Below are 16325 nucleotides of genomic sequence, written 5' to 3'. Positions count from 1 at the left end.
AAGAGTTCCTTCTTACCCTATCAAAGCCCGTTGTCAGCAGAAAGTCATCCTGGGCCCACAGAGTGCGAGAATCTTTGTTGTTCTGCAGGCAGATGGCGCTCTGCGAGACAGACAAAGCAAACAACCTCTTGAGCTTGCTTTTGGGAATGTTGACAGCGGCTTGTTGAACATTGTTGCTGAGTGATAAGCGTGCAAGGAGCAGCGAATGCCACACAGGTGCCTCGACTTGTCCCATGAAAGGAGATCTTGCTTTTTCGTTAACTTGTGACGTTGGGTCTGTCTGTCCCAATTGTACACGTGTTGTCAAGACGCACTTTGTTTGGCGCTTTTCAAACACACATAACACATCATGAGATGTGTTGTTGAAATTAGACAATGTGATTAATGGCAGTGTCATTTTGAGGAAAGCTCTGCATGTGACTACCCGCAGCCAAAGTCATGTTTTGTTGATTTGAAGACTTCGAAATTGTCCATCGGCGAGCATTCAAATGTGAACAGTTGTTCGTCCGAACGTGCCGTCAGCTCAATCGCAACGCGTGTAGGATGAATGGATGGGTAATCAACCACCAATTCTCCGAAAATAGCTTTCTGGAACTGGATGTGGGTCAAGCATTTATGTGGCGCTAAATTGTCTGACTAACTTGAAAAGCCTTTGAGCTTCAGCAGACTTCAAAAAAAAAAAAAAAAAGGGGGCCCTGATCAAAATTTTTCATCAAAAGGTCCAAGTCAATGGATTTGCCAGAAGACGTGCTAATCACACGCGTGTGCTTATATTAAATTACATTTCAGGCTCACGTGCGGCTGGACATCAGGAGCTTATTAGCGTCCTCACAAGTACGCCGCCTGGTTTTCACAACGCTAATAAATTGCCCCTCCAGAAAATGAGCTAAATGGCGCAGTTCAAGTCGGCGTGAGACTTGAGAAACTAAGCCTCCGTTCATTTTTCTAGAATGCGCCTCATTCAGCTGACGCCACGATTTACACTCGCAATAAGTTTTGGGAATGTGGAATGAAGCCAAAATGCAACTCAAGGAAATACTTGCAAACGACACACAGAAAGGTCAAAGATGAGATCCAAACTCAGGAAAAAGAACCGCGGGCCTGTCGAATAAACAAGTACGGGGAAGGAAAAAAAGAAATCCCAAGTCAGTTTTAATTGCGGTACCACTTCTTTCCTGGTTATTTTTAATTTGCAACGCTCCCTGAGGAGGGTGTTACAATTTCAAACCGTGTCAATCAGATGCTTCCTTCTTCCTTGCCGGCAGCCATGCAGTGCGCTTCTCGTGGGCGCAACAGAAGCACTTGGGCACGAGACAATCGTTTCTCTTGTGGTCTGCCGCGCTGTTGCTTTCAAAACTGGATTTATTGCACTTAACAGAGACTTCAAGCTACCACATGCGTTGACGGCAAATCGCAGTCGTGCGCTCGCGTCCCTGAATAGACGCGTCCGAGCTGGCACCGACAACACGTCGTGTTTTTCTTAGGCTTTGGGCGAACGGCGAAAATATTAGCTAAGAGGCAGTCAGCAAGCATTTTGCTGATGTGTCTCTCGGGCATGCTGCTCCAAGCTAACAGAGCACTGACAGACTTAATGATGAGTCAAAGGCTTGAATAAACACCCAAGATCATTTTTCAGCCTGCAGGCAGCCGCGTGGCTCGTGCGAGTAAGTGAAGTCACGTTCGCCCTGATGAGAGCATGTGGTAAGATGAAAAATAGTCAACATGTACACGAGAGTAGACCAAAAAAAAAAATTGGGCAGAATATCAGAAGTAGAATTTGAACGTCTGAAACGCAGACGCATAAACAGAAACGGAGCAGGATTGATTGCCAGTGAGGAGTTCATCAGCAGGACCGCCGGTCCATTTCCTTCCAGGGGCAAACCGACGCAGAGCTGCTGGCCGCACTAAACTAGGAACAAGTTGCGCTCAGACTATTTACGGCTGCTCAAGGTCTGTCCAACATTGGTTTGGGTTCAAAAAGTAAAACATGAAATTTATTTATTTATTTATTTTTTTTTAAATCAAAAGCAATACTGGGGCCATTTTGCCATTTCTGTTTGGTGGCGTAATGTGAAATTTTATAAAATACGGTTATCTTTAAAAAAAAAAAAAAGTTATTGGCTTCATTAAGCTTGTCAAACACTGATTGGATAAAAAAACTGCGAAAACAGGCCCGAGCCTGAGATTCAAACCACGAATCTCAGAACAGTGACGCTAACCATGACGTACTGGATTAGTAGATGAGACAACTTGGATGATTTATCAAAGATTCAAGACTCCAATTTTGTATTTCAGAAACCCTTGTGCATTTTTTGAGCAATGACTCCCAAAAAAAAAAATCGTATTCATGCTCCACTGTGTGCAAAAGCATCATTTACGATTAGAGGCTTCACAATGCTGCGAGGCAGGAAGAAAAAAAACAAAACGAAAAAAAAACCCACTCCTTCCCAAGAGAATGCAAACAATGAAAATGTTTTAAAACATCAACTTGGAGTGAAGAAGACAAGTGCAATTGTGCCGTCACGTCTCGGATGTGAAACGAGCAAAGGGTGCTACCTCGGGCCAGAGTCAGAGTCATGTGATGCTTCCGTCGTAGGAAGCGTCACGTTCGAGGACGCGACGCAAACAGTAACCGGCAGAGGACGGACTCTTGCAGACGCGTGAGGCTCATCTTTAGCCAGGTTGTCTTGACCTTCTCTCTTGATTTTTATTCCCGGGCCGTTTGGCGTCTTCTAACTTTGACGCCACATTTGAATGTCATCGGGATTTTCCGCGTCGCGACAACGAGGCGTATTTTTACATTTCTGCTTTTAGTCATCGCTCGCTGAGATCTGCATTTTGAGCTTGAAACTATTTTCTGATCAATTCCGCAGCCCTGAAACGAGTCGGGATAGCAAGAAGATGTTTTGTTCCTTCTGTATTAGTAACAGAGGAGTCGGTTTACTGCTTTTCCAGCTGCAGTCTCCTCAACCTGCTTCTCATTTCCTCTCAACTATCCATCATCGCGCTCGTGTCGTAATTTCCCCTCCTCGAATAACGAACTGTTGCCTCGAAGCTTTCATCGGGCCTCAAAATCAGTCTCAGTCTTTTCATCCATGGCCAATTAGTCGTTGCGGCAGGAGTTGCCGGGGCTTTCTTCTTCTCCCGTCTTGTCTTCGTGGTCCATTACAATTCGGTTTCGGCCTTACAGTTCACAATCAGGAATATTAGAAGACACATGCCGTGGCAAACAGACGGCAGAGAGCAAATCAAAGCAGACGTTTTATGTTTTCATTTCCTGGACCGCCCTCGGTCGCTTTGGATTTGGATTTCACGACGGCTATTTATCAAAAAAAAAAAAAAAGTCCAGGAGCAACTTTCAGTCTGTGCTAAACTTACTCTTGTCCGTCCCTAAAATGAGCTTGGACGCATGAAGCTGACGGCCGCAGCTGGAATGGCATGAAAGTGAGAAGGCGCTCTGATGTGCTCAATATGCGCCGACGTCGTGAGCTTGAGCGCCTCATTCCAGTCGGCTTCTGTTTGAACCGTGACGTTAAAAAACGTGAATGCATCGGAAGCTCTTGAATTCATGGCGAGGGCTGTTAATGCCATTAGGAGGCATATTTGCCTTCGCATTGCGCTTTTTTGTTTTTGTAGTTGCGCTCGCACGAGACGAGACCCGGCGCCACCGGGGAGGGCTCGTGCGGCGCCAACGCGACCGATTTCCCGGTTAAATAAAGACTCCGGCCGCAATGAGATCTCCAGGAGAGCTTTTTGCACATTTGCTGTTTTTCAGCAATTGAAATGAGACGAAAGTGAACAGGGGGCAAAATGGAGTGCGCTACGGTGGTCCAATCTTGGTTGGTAGTTCTACGGTTCCGGGCTTGACTCTTGGCTTTGGACTTCCGGAGTGGAAACATAATTTTTTTTTGTATTTATTTATTTTTTGGCGCAACTCCCACAAAGCAAAAACTTGAATGAAAGACTTCAAATTGTACTTGAATGGCCCACTGCGACTGGTTGGTGGCTGAGCCCACCTCGTACCTCTTTTCAATTTTTTTTTGTGGTCTGACCTTCACCTCTCACATAACAAAAGGTCAGAAGCTCAGATTCACAAATTCCTTCGGATCGGAACTTAGCACACAGGACAGAGAGAATAGGCCGCTTTCTAAGCATTATTTTCACCGGATTGGTTTATTTTTTGGGGCTAACTTGTTTCTAGATCATCAGAATGCTGAATTTGTGCTCCGTGTTAGCTTGACAATCCAGTCAGAGGCTTCCATTCTCGAAGCACGGCGCTAAACGGGTCGTGTGGCCCACATTAGACCCGACTGCGCCGGTCTGTGCGTGGACTGAACAGACTGCAGTGTGCCTCCTGGAAGCGGACACGCTTGGGGGAAAAGCGGCCAAGCTCGGAATCAGAAGACTATATGAACTTCCTGGTAAGCGTGTTCCAGGAACTCGACATTTTGGTCCAAAAGAAGCACTTGGAAGCCAGATGAGTTCTGTATTGCATTTCGGATCATCTCCGGGGAGGTTTGATGGTGACTGCGGTAAGCGCATCGTTCAGAGATGCTCTTAAGTGGGCCAGATCCGCGACACCTGGAGATGATGAAAATCTGCGTGCCAGACCGGCTCTGCACCGAACAAAGACACGATTCTTTGGCTAGCTTCTTTATACGGCGAGGGTGGAGCTCACTTAATCACGGCCACACTGTTGAAAAAAAAGACCACGAAGCCCCTCAGTTTGCCCAACCAAGCCCTCTCGTGATTATTTTTCCATCACGGATAACAAAGTTGGCTGGCCGAACTCGTTTGACCACATCGGAGGGGCTTCACATGATCAAAGCTCCGCCCCAACAACCTCGTGTGATGACGACGGAGATGCATGTCGTCGGCCGCGTCAAGTGTAAACTAATTACGAGACCACAACTTGGAGAAAGGCTTGACTTTTGGGGAGGAGGAAGGAAAAAAAAAAAAAAAGCAAGCCAGGTTTGAGGGTATCTTGGCTCATATTTTCTACTATCGTACGCCCACTTTCTTTGACTGCCAAAAATCAGTCACCGTCGATGCAGGTATGAACACCTGCGTCCTACTTTCACAACCTCAGAAAGACCGCAGCTGCACTACATCACAATTTCTATTTCCCTCTACAACGTCTGCAAAAAAAAAACAAAAAAAAAAACATGTTTTGATAAGGTTGTTTTCACTCCACTTTGAATCTTTGTGAGTGTTTACCGCCGGTGCTGAATTGACTCAAGCACAATAAGTTGACAACAATCCAACCGGGCATTTTGATGAGAAGTTTAACAAACATTAAAATAGTTTGCAGGCGTTTTTTGTAAAATTTCCACAATCATACGTGATACGAACCCAAAAAGCAGGAATTACAGCACACTTGGCAGACTTTCTAAAGAGCGCAGTTCAAAGCGGACATTTTCGGTGGTCTGGAGTTTTTTTAGATAATGAAGGAAAAGCGCACGTTTTAAAACGTGTGGACGTTAGGTCTGCAATGCCATTTGTTTCCTTTCATGGAAAAACGTCACACGGCGAGAAACTCTGCCAAAAACTGGCTGCCTCTGAACATCTCAGTTCTGCGTTTCAGTAGCATGACTTTCCCCATCATTTCAAGTCACAATCTGACCTTAAAAGATGAAATCCTGACGAAGCCCAAAAAAAAAAATAAAATGAAGACGTCGTTGCCTCACCACAAACTTCATCATTATTAAGCCAACTGACACCAAGCGCGGAGGAGCCGGAGACACTCTTCCCGCTCCTGAAATCCCGCCCGGAGGTGCAAAGTTTGGATAAGAATCACAGAGATGATTGCGATCGACGCAAATACGTGCCCAAGCGTGAAGTGGAACTGACATCGACAATCACGTCAATGTTGTGATTCATTTCTTTCCCCCTTCCTGAAGATGAGGAAATAAACTGCGGAAACCGGGTCATCACTTTGTGGGATGAGCTCATGCGCCAAGCAGATCGTATGTATTTGATTTATTTCGTGACAGTAAATCACCGAGCAGTCATGGCATCCACAATTTGCAAAAAAAAAAAAGTGACGTTGGCCGCAAGTGTGCGCCTGACACTTGGAAAGGGTTCAAATTCACGTTGCTGAGTCCTGCCTTCGGAAAGAGCATCTCTGCAACCAGCCGTCAGCCACATGTGCGCAGGGCCCTAAATTAGGAACGAACGAGGAGCAGCCAATATTTAAACGAGGCTACACACACACACACACACACACACACACACACACACACAAACGTCGGCCAGCTGGCGTGCACCCACATGACCCAAAGTCGGAGCACGCGGACAAAAGCCTTTCCGAGCGTCCTCGTCACTTTATGACTTTGACCTTTTCGCTGCCAATTCCAAGAGATGAAGCGAGCGATGAAGCGGGCGCACTTTATCAGTCAAAGATGTTAACTGACCAGTTCAGATGCCGATTGGACGCATTGGACCGACCCCGTTTCTGATATTTGACACGGTCGCGGGATTACGTCAAAACGTAAGATTAGTTTTCAGAACAGACTGCACTGAAACAGTTTTGGACTTTGAGAAATGGACTTCAAATTGGAGCTTAAAATTATTCCCGTTAAAACTTTTGACGGATTGTGGATGAACTTTCACGGAGTGAAATGGCGACGATGTAGAAAAAAACAACTGGCGTCAGCGTCCCACTGTAAAATCTGTAAATACGTTTTTATTTGGCCGTCAAAAGGCATTGCTCAGTCTTCTTCTTGTTTTCTAGCTTTGAGGTGTCACAAATACCCCAAAAAATTGACTTCAAAGTCACTTTTCTGCACAACAACGATCAAAGAATACTCAGAGACTCTCCCAACCGATTAAAGACAACGTTTGAAAAATAATTAACACGCTCATTGTTTCTTAATTGTCCTCATAAAAGTATTCAAGAACATTTAATCAAGTACAAATGTGTGCATGCACACTTTGATGAAGAATCTGGAAATGAGTCGTCGGCGATTCTTGGATGACTTCCTCATACAAGTTCACAGCGCTGAGTGTCGACATCACTAAACTAGCGTTAGCATTCGGCCTAACTTTAAACGGTAAAAACTGACATTTCTCAGGTAGATATTTGCTGGGAAGTGCTCATTGGAATACGGTTTTGTGTCTATTGGAAATAACTGCGAGGACAAATTTCCTTGGATTTGGTTTTGAAATATGATCGGTCGCTGTACTTAAAAAAAAAAAAAAAATGAAGTCAAGATGATGATATCTGAGAGGCGCCGTCAAGTGCTAAAAAGCTCGCTGCAGTTGAGCGTGTTAGTGAAACGCGACACTGACGGAAGCGCTTAAACTAAGCGTGATGGATGCAAAAGTTGCTTCCTAATGTCTCGTACACAAACGGCCAGAAAGCAAATCGGTAGATTTCATTCCCGAAAACGTGCGTAGCTGTCAAGAAATAGAAAAACGCTTTGCAATTATACAGTCCATAAATTCACGTTGTTTTGTAAGTGATTTTTTTTTCTTTTTTTTAAAGCATCTCAGTTTAGACATTTCATTTTTTTTTTCAATTCATGGCACAAAGTGCTTCATTGTGCTGCCGTACACAAAATGCAGTGTCGGCATATTCGACCAACAATTTTGTTCTCAAGCACACACACACTTCTGAAAGGCATAATTCAAGACGCAATTAATAACAAGTTACCGACATGTTAACCACAGACGACTCCAAATGGAGTTTGTAATTTTCCAGACGAGAAGTCCACCAAAACACCTTCCAGGAAGTTTGTGTTGGCTTCTGAAGGACGCCATTTTGAGTTTTGCTTCTTTTTCTTGGTCAAAGTCAAACCGCTCGCCTGCCCCGTTTTCACTCGCTCGTGTCGTCCAATCCTATTCCAGTCGGTGGTCCTCTCTAATCTCACCCGGAGCACCAGAAGCTCGGGCTGAAAAACAAGAAATCGAGGACCCCAAAAGTCCAAAAAAACGGTTCTATTCCAACCCCCCCGTCCCTCCGTTCCTCCGTTTCTTCCAGCAACCGCAGATCAACGGCTTTGTGGCCGACACCGGACCAAAACCATGCGAGGTATTTTCAGGCCTATAATTTTAGGAACGCGCGCTGAACGTTCAAGCGCACACTGTTATGAGGAATCAAACGCTCAGCAAACAGCCAAACGATCCAATTAAACAACACGGAAATCAACCCAAAAATCCTTCAAATCCTTAAGACACGATTCAAATCATCTTCGGCCATTGAAATGAATACAAGTGCCATTAATCCGTTCCACTTGTGCGCGTTTAAAATATTTTATGTTTTGTTTGACAGGAAAATTCAACAGTTAAAATTATTTTTGATTATTTATTTTTATTATTTTATAATTTTTTATTATTTCATATTTTTATTATTATATATTTTATTATTTTTTTGAAGACTCGCAAGATGACACACTTCACTGTCCTGACAGTCCTCAGCTCTCTAATTTTATTTTGCAAAAATAAAAAAAAAATAATTAGAAAAATACTAGCATAATGGCTCACGTCTTGAAAATATTTATAAGTTGGCTCACTCGTAACTCAAGGCACCACAGCATAGTGTTAAATAAATAAATAAATAAATAATCCAAATTCAGCATCACAAATGTTCATTTTGCTATTCTGCTAAATTCTTGTCAAGAACAGCCTTTCCTCAGTTCTGGATCCCAAAACGTTTTAATCTTAGTGGCAGTTCTTGGCAAAAAAAAAACATGACCAATCTAATATCCTCTTTATTGCCACGGTTGTTGGTCGCTGATAGCATCTGCTCGGCAAATAAGAAACATTGCGAAAGTTGGCCTGAATTCTCATCACGGCTTTGAGAGCTCGGTGGTCGGAGCAGATAAGATCATCTTGACTTCAATCGATCCAAATGGTTTGTGTGTCCCTCAGTTGTGGGGACAAAACCGAAAAGTGTTCCAGCCACCGATTTGGGGCCGGGGTGGGGGGGGACAATGGTAAGACTTTCCAGGAGTGCTCTGTGGGTTGAAAAGGACAAAATCCGAACTGATCCTCGCATCCAAGAATGAACTAGCACTTGAGGAATGCGCCGAAATAAACCGACACTTCCTGCTCTTCGGCACTTCCAAATCACTTGACTTCTCATATTCGTCTGCGTCAACAACTTCTTTTGGTGGGGGCGCGCACACACACCTGCGCTGCCTTCAGCCAGATCTTAAAATGAAGTCGCCACCTGACTAAGCAGAAGCAGCAGACTGGACGCGAATGAATAGATGGAGCGTCGGATCCATTTGATTTGGGATCAAGCCATGTGGCTGGAAATCAGGCAGACTGAGTTTGCTGACTCAGCGACTCACGATTTGGTCGGCCAAGACCAACGAGCAAGTTGAGATTTTTTTTTTTTTTTTTTTTTTTTTTAAGTTGACAGTTTTGTGCATTATAGTCACAAGCCACATTTCCACCGAGTTAAGTTCAGCTCGCCACAGTACGCTTCGGAACAGTAAACCCCGACCGGGCTTGTTGCTTTTTCCACCATGGCGAGCGAGTCCGCCGTGGAAGTGCCACACAGACGCGTCATCCATTTTCAAAACATTCGAAAACAGTTTTCGAGTGTCTTAATAACATGTCTGTGACGTGTTTTTGATGATGAACGATATCACATTTGACTTTTTCTTTTTCGGCAAGCGAGCCAGCCGGCATTCGGCTGCGCCAACGGCGAGTCCACTTTGGGTTTAATTTCACACAGAGTTTTGTGCATGAAAATGAACACGAGAAGCGTCGGCTTTTTAATGAGGTGCTCAACTCATATCCAATCAGAAAAGCGGTACTCACCTGAACTGCTTTCAGCTGGGCTCTCGGGTCAAACACTCGCAGCATCTTGTCCTGGAGGGATCATGAAAATGATCAATTAATTTCCAGAAGAATAAACAAGATGGGACTGCAAAAGATATATTTTTTAGTTGCATGCATTGAGCTGCGGGAACAATTTGGGGAAAGCCCCTTTTCCGCACTTGCATGCAAAAAGTATAAAGTAGGGATGAGAATGCCCAAAAAATGAAGAAGTGAATTACTTCCGGCTTTGCCTGACCATTCCTCTTAAGTTGCAAATGAGTGATTTTGTAAATTGGAATTGGTGTCAAGGAAGTATGATATTAAATAGTGTTGGTATATCCTTTAGAGTTTAAACTACGAGCGTGGGCGGGCGTCAAGCGATTTTTGGCCACAGTCCCGTCTACTATTCTCATCGTGTGTTTTTTTCATGGCTCCTCAAGGCATGTTTTGCTCCACCCAGCCGTGCCTCCGACTACAAAGAAAGTTTCTTCATGTATCAGTGTGATCTCACACACACACACACACACACCTATTTATTATTAGCAATGAAGCGACCTCTCGCCGAACTCCTTCCCCACATTCTGCATCAATGACGGCGGCCAATGGGAGAGCGGCGTCGGCTGATTGGGAGGAAACAGACCCTAATGAGATCAGGCTGTGAGCAGGCCACGCGCGTGTCACCCAGCAACACGTGTGACTGTGATTCGCTCGGACGAAATCAACAGCGCACAACAAATTTCCCGAAGTCGATGCCGTTTCATTCACAGAAAAAGCACCATGTGAGTTTTGATAACTGTTTTTTTTTTTTTTTTTAATTGAATGAAAGTTATTCTTTGAGAGGATGATACAGAGATGTTTCCTTCACGTGGCCAATCCATAAAAAAAACGTCAATTGTGTTTGTTTGTGTGTACAACAAGGCCACCCACATATATTTTTTTGATTTTGAAAAAAAAAAATAAATAGGCGCCCACGTTACAGGCAGCGTTTATGCATACAAGAAAACAATGCTGGTGGCGTCCAGCAGTTGTGGAAAAGCGGCTCGCAAGATGCCAAAAGACCCGTCCGCTGAAATCGGAGGCCTCCATTTGATGTGCAGCGTTTATGTATTCAAGTGACGCACCTGGCAATTACTTGAGGCGCGGTGTCTACTTTCTGTTTAAGAAAGTATATTATGAAAGCTTGCGATCGGTCCGCCATCTTCAGACGACTATCTGGCTGCGCAAACACTCTGACGAGGGTCCGCTCACTTACAGATGTGTCCGCGAAGCAAACACACACTCGAAGGCCCTATGGCACACAAAGTGTGTGTGGGTGCGTGCGTGCGTGGGAGTGTGTGTGTGCAGGAGCAGCAGCTGTTTAACCAAAGTGACAGGCTCTCATTCACCGGCTTTCCTTAATGAGTTTTCCCCGCTCGGTGTACACAACTTTGGCTTGTATGCACACACACACACACGCAGACACACACACACACAATGTTCAATAACGGGGCGCTCTCTTTGCGCCGCAAACACACTTCGCTGCCAGACGTCTCCCACGGTTACACGGCGGGAGGTGAGTGGCAACGTGGGATGCCTTTCGAGTGTCGCCTCCTTTTTCCATGTAGAAGGAGCGCAGAAATCCACTCGTACCTCAAACCGAAAGCGCCGCTTCCTCATTTGAATCCATCGGGAACGGGCCCTTAACCACGCCTGGAAAAGCGTTCGAAATAATTCATCAGGAGATTCAAACAAGGCCTGTTGTGATGCCGTCAGGACTCTTCCCTCCATGCCCCGCCCCTTTCTCCTCTCAATGTTTACCCAATGGGGGCACCCGGGGGCTTGGCCCCCACATGTGCGCAGGCCGTATTTGCTTTAAGAGATTGAAAAGGGCCGTTTGGGTTAAATGACAGCGGGGAATCTCTGCGGACCCGCAGCCGCGAGCCAGCTCTGATCTCGACTCGTGTTACGCCGGCGAGTTGTTGAAGGTGCCTCTGACGGCGGGGCAGGTAGCATTGATGAGGATGATTAGCCCGTCGGGCTAAACGTCATGATTGGGACGTGACCCGTGATGGGGACGGGGTCATTTGTTACTTGTCACAGCGAAGACAAACAAAGGCGATCGGCCTGACAATCAGACCTGTTATGCGGGCACATGTGGAGCATTTTCGGGGGAGACGTTTATTCCGATTTAAGGGCAATTACCCACCATTGCACGTCGCTCAGTTCCACATCGGGACTCATTTTCCCGTCAATCAACATCTGCTAGCATTTGCGTGACGTTCCAGAGCTCAGCTCACACATGCCAGCCTGTTTTTCTATCGAAGACGGCGCGTGAAGGCAAAAAGGGAGGATTTTATTTGCAAGTGGCATTTATGGAAGGGAATGATGCACTCATGTTTAATTAAGTGGAGGCAAGAAGAGTTGCCAAAAGTCACGTTAGTTGAGGGGGGAAAATACACATGTTGGATTTATGGATTAAAACAGACGATAAAGACAGGAATTAATCGGGGGACAGCATTTATCAAAGCGGAGGTCACTACATTTATTTAAAAAATTGTTAAAAGTCACTTTTCCTAAAGGGGGAATATATTCAAGAGATTAATTGAGGCACGGCGTCTATATAAGTGGAAGCCACAATTTGAGAAAATACGGCAAACAAAAATAAAAAAAAATACACGCTTCCATTTGACATGCAACATTTGTGCATTCAAATGGAATTGCAAAAAAAAAAAGCGATTCATTGGAGCATGGCGTCTATTAAAATTTACAGTTGATTGCCTGCTTTGCTGGATTTTGCCATTAGTTGACATTACCATGACAACAACTCTGCTAGGAACCATTCGTAACATTTTAATAACGTTCCTCAGGCGCAAGTTTCACTTTCGCCTCAAGGCCATTCTTTCTCCTGCACGCTGCTCGTAAAAGAAAATTTTAACAATCCCTGCGAGTGATGTGATTAATCCCTGATGACACCTTGGAGAACGGGACACAGAAAAAAAAAACAGCCTGACTTTCACTCTTGCAGCTTTGAGAATTAAGCGAAGTCACGTGAGGTCAAAGCAAATCATTTGAAACTGACAATAAGATTTTGTCCCCCCCCAACTTTGAAAATTTTCCAACAACTACTCTCAGATTGCTAATGTGCACTTTGTAGAGTACATGTTAGAGGCAAGACATTACTCATGACGTTTTAATAGAGCACCCAAACATTTTGACAGCGCCAGATGCTTCCACAAATGTGGCTCACTGGCTACATCTAGTGGACAAAAAAAAAAGTAAAAATTCAAAATGTTTTTTTTTAAAGCTGCCCTCCTCTGGCATATGCCGGATAATTTAGCACATTTCCTATTAGTCCACCCAAAAGTGCCGATGAGTAGCAGTACCGCAGAAGCGGATCACAACCTAGTAGTGCTCACCTTGCAGGTAGAAGCCAGCAGGGAACCGTCCCGTTTCCAGCTCAGACTCTGCAGCTGCTCGGTGTGCTCCTCCAGAACTGACAGCAACAAAAAGAGTGCAACCCAAACTGATCAGCACCATGGACATAAGTATTGGGACACAATGTCATCAGACTTTAAACCCTCCACCAAGCGTCTCAGTACTTTTGTCTCGATAGTTTACTTCCTGGATGGCTACACAACACAACACAACATCGCACAAACCGCGACTACCTGCCAGCGGCGCGTCCTGGCGGTCCGTGTCCCAAACGAGCGGGCACTTGCCGGTGCCGACGGCGAGAAGCCCGGAAGAGGTCGGGTGGAAGAGCACCAGCTCCAGCCGTCCCCGTCCGGGTTCGAGAGTGAGCTCGGGCTTCAGGGGCTGCTCCAGCTGCGGCTCGCACAAACGCCACAGCTTGACCTGCGCACACAAACGGTCAGCAGGTCACTTTAGGCACATTTGACCGCTCTGTATTAATGAAATAACTAAAACTTAAATTGAAAAAAAAAAATCATTTTTGTAAATGAAATACAATGAAGAGGTGGCTCGCATTGCCATCCAGGCGCTGGACGGGGGACGACGGAAGGTCTGGAAATGGAAAAAGAGACGCTCACTTTTTCATCCGCGGAGCAAGTTGCCAGAAGATTCTCATCAAATGGAGAAAAGTCCAAGTCGGTCACCAGATCTGATGGAGGAAGGGGACACAAAATGTGCACAGTGTCTGTCTGGAATGTTTTCCCACTCGTGAGGTGTGAAATTAAACAGCCAAGTCAATCGCTAACGCTAATCTGCAAAGAAAGGCTTCATATCGCCTTGAGGTTTTTTTGGGGGGATGAAAAGTACCAGAATGGCAGGAGATTTGGGTGACGTTCCATTTTCCATCCGCAGCGGGTTTCACAGACGTCAGGCCCAACATGCCGCCTCCTGCAAACACATCATCATGAGGTTCAAGCGTGCTCCTTGACTCTCATCCACTTTCTATGTCTTCGTGTTTCTCACAACTGGGCAGACCGTCCGGACGCCCATTTTTGGTTGCGGCGGGCGGAGGGTGACAAATTTTTAAAAAAAGGGTTCGATTAATAAAAGATAGAATAGAACAGAATATTTTATGGAAAAGGCCGGAGGGTCCAGGCCGAAACGGTACCGAGATCACGGCCAGAGGGCGGGGGACTGACTGGCAAAACAGGGTCGTGCCCGGTTAAGGAGATTTATTTGGACACAAAAAAACCCTAACAGGTCCAAAAGTAATTCTTACCAGCCTGCTCTGTGTTGAACGCCACCAACTTGCTGCTCGCCTTGATGTGGTTTCCCTGGCAGGTGAAGGATCCGCCACGGACGTTGTTGATCCATCCCTGGAGGCCACGAGTCACATGTGACAGAAACTCAATTAGAACCGGTGCATGTCATGTGACAAGAGTAAAAGTACATACATGATACATGATCGGGTTTTTGCAGAGCAATGTTTTATTAAAATTACGAGTTGATAGTGGTGGAATTAAGAATTTGATTCAGTCCTATTAGTGCTTTGAAGGTGCAAGTATCACGTGCGCGGCTTGCCACACCGCATTCAAGGTTGCCCTAGAGTGAAATTTCCTGCACAAGACCACAACCGAAGGGCTCTAGGGCACTACATGAAAAAGTTTCAATGCAACAAAATGAAAAGGAAACAGGAAGGATTGAGCTGACACTGAAGTTCCTGTGGATGAGCAAAGTGTTGCGGAAGTGCACATTGCAAAAACATTTGCTTGCATTATTTTTTTATTTATATAATATGCAGCATTATGTGTGTATGTAGATGAATCTATGGTCTTCAAAAAATATTTCATAAATTCGTGAATGGATGCATCCACATGCACTGATCATGTTGTTACTTTTATGAGTAGGATTACATACATTCGTCCATTATGTAGTGTTTCGGTTCCTTTTAAAAGAATTGGACTTGTCTTGCTTTGAATTGCTGCGCGTTCCTGACGTTGTTTGCGACTTAAAAGCAGAAGCAGCAGAAACAGAGCGCCACCTGCTGTATTTTAGTTGGCCTGCATTGATTGGAGGAATTCTCCAACACCTCCTGAACATTCCTGGGATTTCACAGCCACGATTATATAATGCGCCGAGGGAAGCTGGAGGCGTTGCAATTTGATATAAATCAGTTTCCAAAACGCATGCAAATGCGGTGCTGTCATGAAAAATATGCGGCGGCAGGATGCTAATGGAGCCTGCTTTGCATCTGTATTTTAAATTTAAAAAATGCATTAGCCGGTAGATGTGAACACTAGTGGGTTATAGTGAGTTGTTGTCTCCCAAATGCAAGAAGTTAAACAGAAGAAAGCAGGCAGGCGTTTCTACCAAACACACCCACCCACCCACAACACAACACAACACAGTTTAGTGACATTTCGCGGCGATGCTAATGCTACAAAACAAGCAGACACCACAAGCTAATCGACTACTCACATCCTTCTTGGCGATTTTTGGAGTGGTGTTTTTGAATTTGGACGTCTTGAAGCGGTTCATGGTGGCCGCTTGAGGTGTCGTTGCCTTCCGGGTGTCTCTGCTCTCGCTCGTGCGAAGAAAGCGGCGGCTGTGTAAACGCCAAAGTGTTCCTGACAGCGCAGGTTGTGCCGCCCGGCGCTGAGGTTCGCTCGTTTCACCTCACGCGGAACGTTGCGCGCGGGAGGAGTTAAGTTTGCAACGGTCGCGTGCAAGCGAGGTGTTTGCTCTTGTGGCGTTCAATGACTGCTCGGATAATTGGGTTTCATTCGTTTTACTGTCGGATTCAATGCGTTAATTTTCAGTTTTAGACATAAAACGCAGTACTTTAAGAGCATTGACCGTAATCTTATTTTTTCCGGAAAAATGTCAATAGAAATTTTAATTTAACATTTAATGTTAAAGGCCTACTCATACGTTTGAGTCTTTGAATGTATAAACAACCATTCTCATATATTTTCATCTTTAAATTATAACAATACAAAGATCATAAATGTCTTAAATTTGAGTCATAAAAGGTCTTTGAACATCTTCAAATTGAGCCTTTAAGTTGAAAAAAAAAAAGAAAGAAAATGAAATGAATGAAAATTAAAGCCATCTGCTGGAAATGTTGCCACCTGCAGAGGGCAGCAAAGTCTTATACAGTACCA

The 16325-nt window shown here is 44.9% G+C and overlaps 1 protein-coding gene across 1 annotated transcript in view; it reads right to left on the bottom strand.

The window, feature by feature from the left end:
- Positions 1 to 15893, bottom strand: part of coro7 (coronin 7) — a 66055-nt gene extending 50162 nt beyond the window's left edge. Inside the window, exons 1-8 of the mRNA XM_088317039.1 lie at positions 15640 to 15893; positions 14441 to 14537; positions 14029 to 14109; positions 13800 to 13870; positions 13419 to 13605; positions 13167 to 13243; positions 9772 to 9822; positions 17 to 100 (exon numbers count right to left, since the gene is read on the bottom strand). Coding sequence (XP_088173165.1) covers positions 17 to 100; positions 9772 to 9822; positions 13167 to 13243; positions 13419 to 13605; positions 13800 to 13870; positions 14029 to 14109; positions 14441 to 14537; positions 15640 to 15699 — 708 coding nt within the window. The 5' untranslated portion in view covers positions 15700 to 15893. The remainder of the gene's footprint in view (positions 1 to 16; positions 101 to 9771; positions 9823 to 13166; positions 13244 to 13418; positions 13606 to 13799; positions 13871 to 14028; positions 14110 to 14440; positions 14538 to 15639) is intronic.
- Positions 15894 to 16325: the final 432 nt, after the last annotated feature.

Source organism: Idiotropiscis lumnitzeri, chromosome 15 (assembly GCF_059441095.1).
Source record: "Idiotropiscis lumnitzeri isolate Australia: NSW breed Sydney's pygmy pipehorse chromosome 15, RoL_Ilum_1.0, whole genome shotgun sequence".
Taxonomy (NCBI): domain Eukaryota; kingdom Metazoa; phylum Chordata; class Actinopteri; order Syngnathiformes; family Syngnathidae; genus Idiotropiscis; species Idiotropiscis lumnitzeri.
The sequence above is the reverse complement of the archived record's forward strand: the minus strand, read 5'-3'. Positions and strand labels throughout refer to the sequence as shown.